This window comes from Sphaeroforma arctica, assembly GCF_001186125.1.
Source record: "Sphaeroforma arctica JP610 unplaced genomic scaffold supercont1.7863, whole genome shotgun sequence".
Taxonomy (NCBI): Eukaryota; class Ichthyosporea; order Ichthyophonida; genus Sphaeroforma; species Sphaeroforma arctica.
This window is the reverse complement of record NW_014032695.1, coordinates 114-1343: the sequence shown is the minus strand read 5'-3', so window position 1 is coordinate 1343 and position 1230 is coordinate 114. Positions and strand designations below refer to the sequence as shown.

General features: G+C 50.9%; 1 protein-coding gene across 1 annotated transcript; it reads right to left on the bottom strand.

Moving 5' to 3' along the window:
- Positions 1 to 83: 83 nt before the first annotated feature.
- Positions 84 to 800, bottom strand: SARC_16343 (hypothetical protein; the record flags this gene model as incomplete). The annotated part of the gene is made up of 2 exons (XM_014289549.1): positions 84 to 312; positions 662 to 800. Coding segments are annotated over 2 exons (368 nt in total), but the record flags the coding sequence as incomplete, so codon positions are not given.
- Positions 801 to 1230: the final 430 nt, after the last annotated feature.

The following is a 1230-nucleotide window of genomic DNA, read 5'->3' as shown; positions in this document are numbered from 1 at the left end:
CACACACCACCACACACACACACACACACACTACTATATATATATATATATATATATATAAAAATATATACCACCCAACACACCTCAACGCGCCCATGTCGCAGTACTCCAGTAAGATGTAGAAAGACACTGACTCAGGCGCATCCACCATGTGTGGCTGGTTGGTGATGTCGCCCAGAGCAGCCCGTTCGTTTGTCTTGGCTGAGCTTGTGTAGGACAAATTGCCGCCGTTGTGGAGACTCTCGGCGCCCGAGGTGTCGGCGCCGGTGACGTTGACGCTGTCAGACCCACCCGTATGGCTTAGGCTCAAATCTGTGTGAAAGCAGCGGCAGGTGTGGGTTATAGCACGGACTTGGAAGGAATGGCCTGGATACACGCATGGAGAGCGCAAGAGTGAGATGTACGGTAGGGGCACTGGGAGATAGCATTAGGCACATATAGAAATGGCCTAGACGTACGTCTGGGAGAGTGACAGGCACGGGCATACAGTAGGAGACGTGGGCTATAGCAGTAAGTGTATAGAAATGGCCTAGACGTACGTCTGGAAGAGTGACAGGCACGGGCATACAGTAGGAGACGTGGGCTATAGCAGTAAGTGTATATAGATGTCCCACACGGCATTCACTCACCCACCGTGGTGGATGCGTACGTAGTCACATACCAGTAGGGTCATTGGAACAGGACAGACCCAGGAACGAAACAATGTTCGCATGGTTGAGGGACTTCAGCAGCTGAGCCTCGCGCATAAACACTTCGCGTGACATGACACTGCTCTCCTGCAACGATTTGACAGCGCACATGGTGGCCACCCCTTCGTTGAACACAACGGCACGGTACACGTGGCCGTACGCGCCTTGGCCCACCTGTGACGAAATAAGGCGTGACGGAATAAGGCGTGACGGAATAAGTGTGTGAGGAATTAGCGTGAGAGAGAGAGAAAATAGCGTGGCATCATATAGTGGTTTCGGATTTGGTGCGTGACGAAGCAGTGCCTTGCCAGAGGATCTGGAGTGTCAGGATGCTGAAGGTTTGGTGCGTGACTCTGGTGTGAAAGTGCAGTGTTTGATATGGGTATTTGAGGTGCGAGAATTTGGGGAGATATTAGGAATAGGAATGTCCAGATTCCTGGTGCGAGGAATCGCTAAGTCCGAGTATAGGGTGTGGACGTTTACTGTTATAAGGATGTGCAAGCATGTATACACGTATACTTCCATACATACGGATAGATAA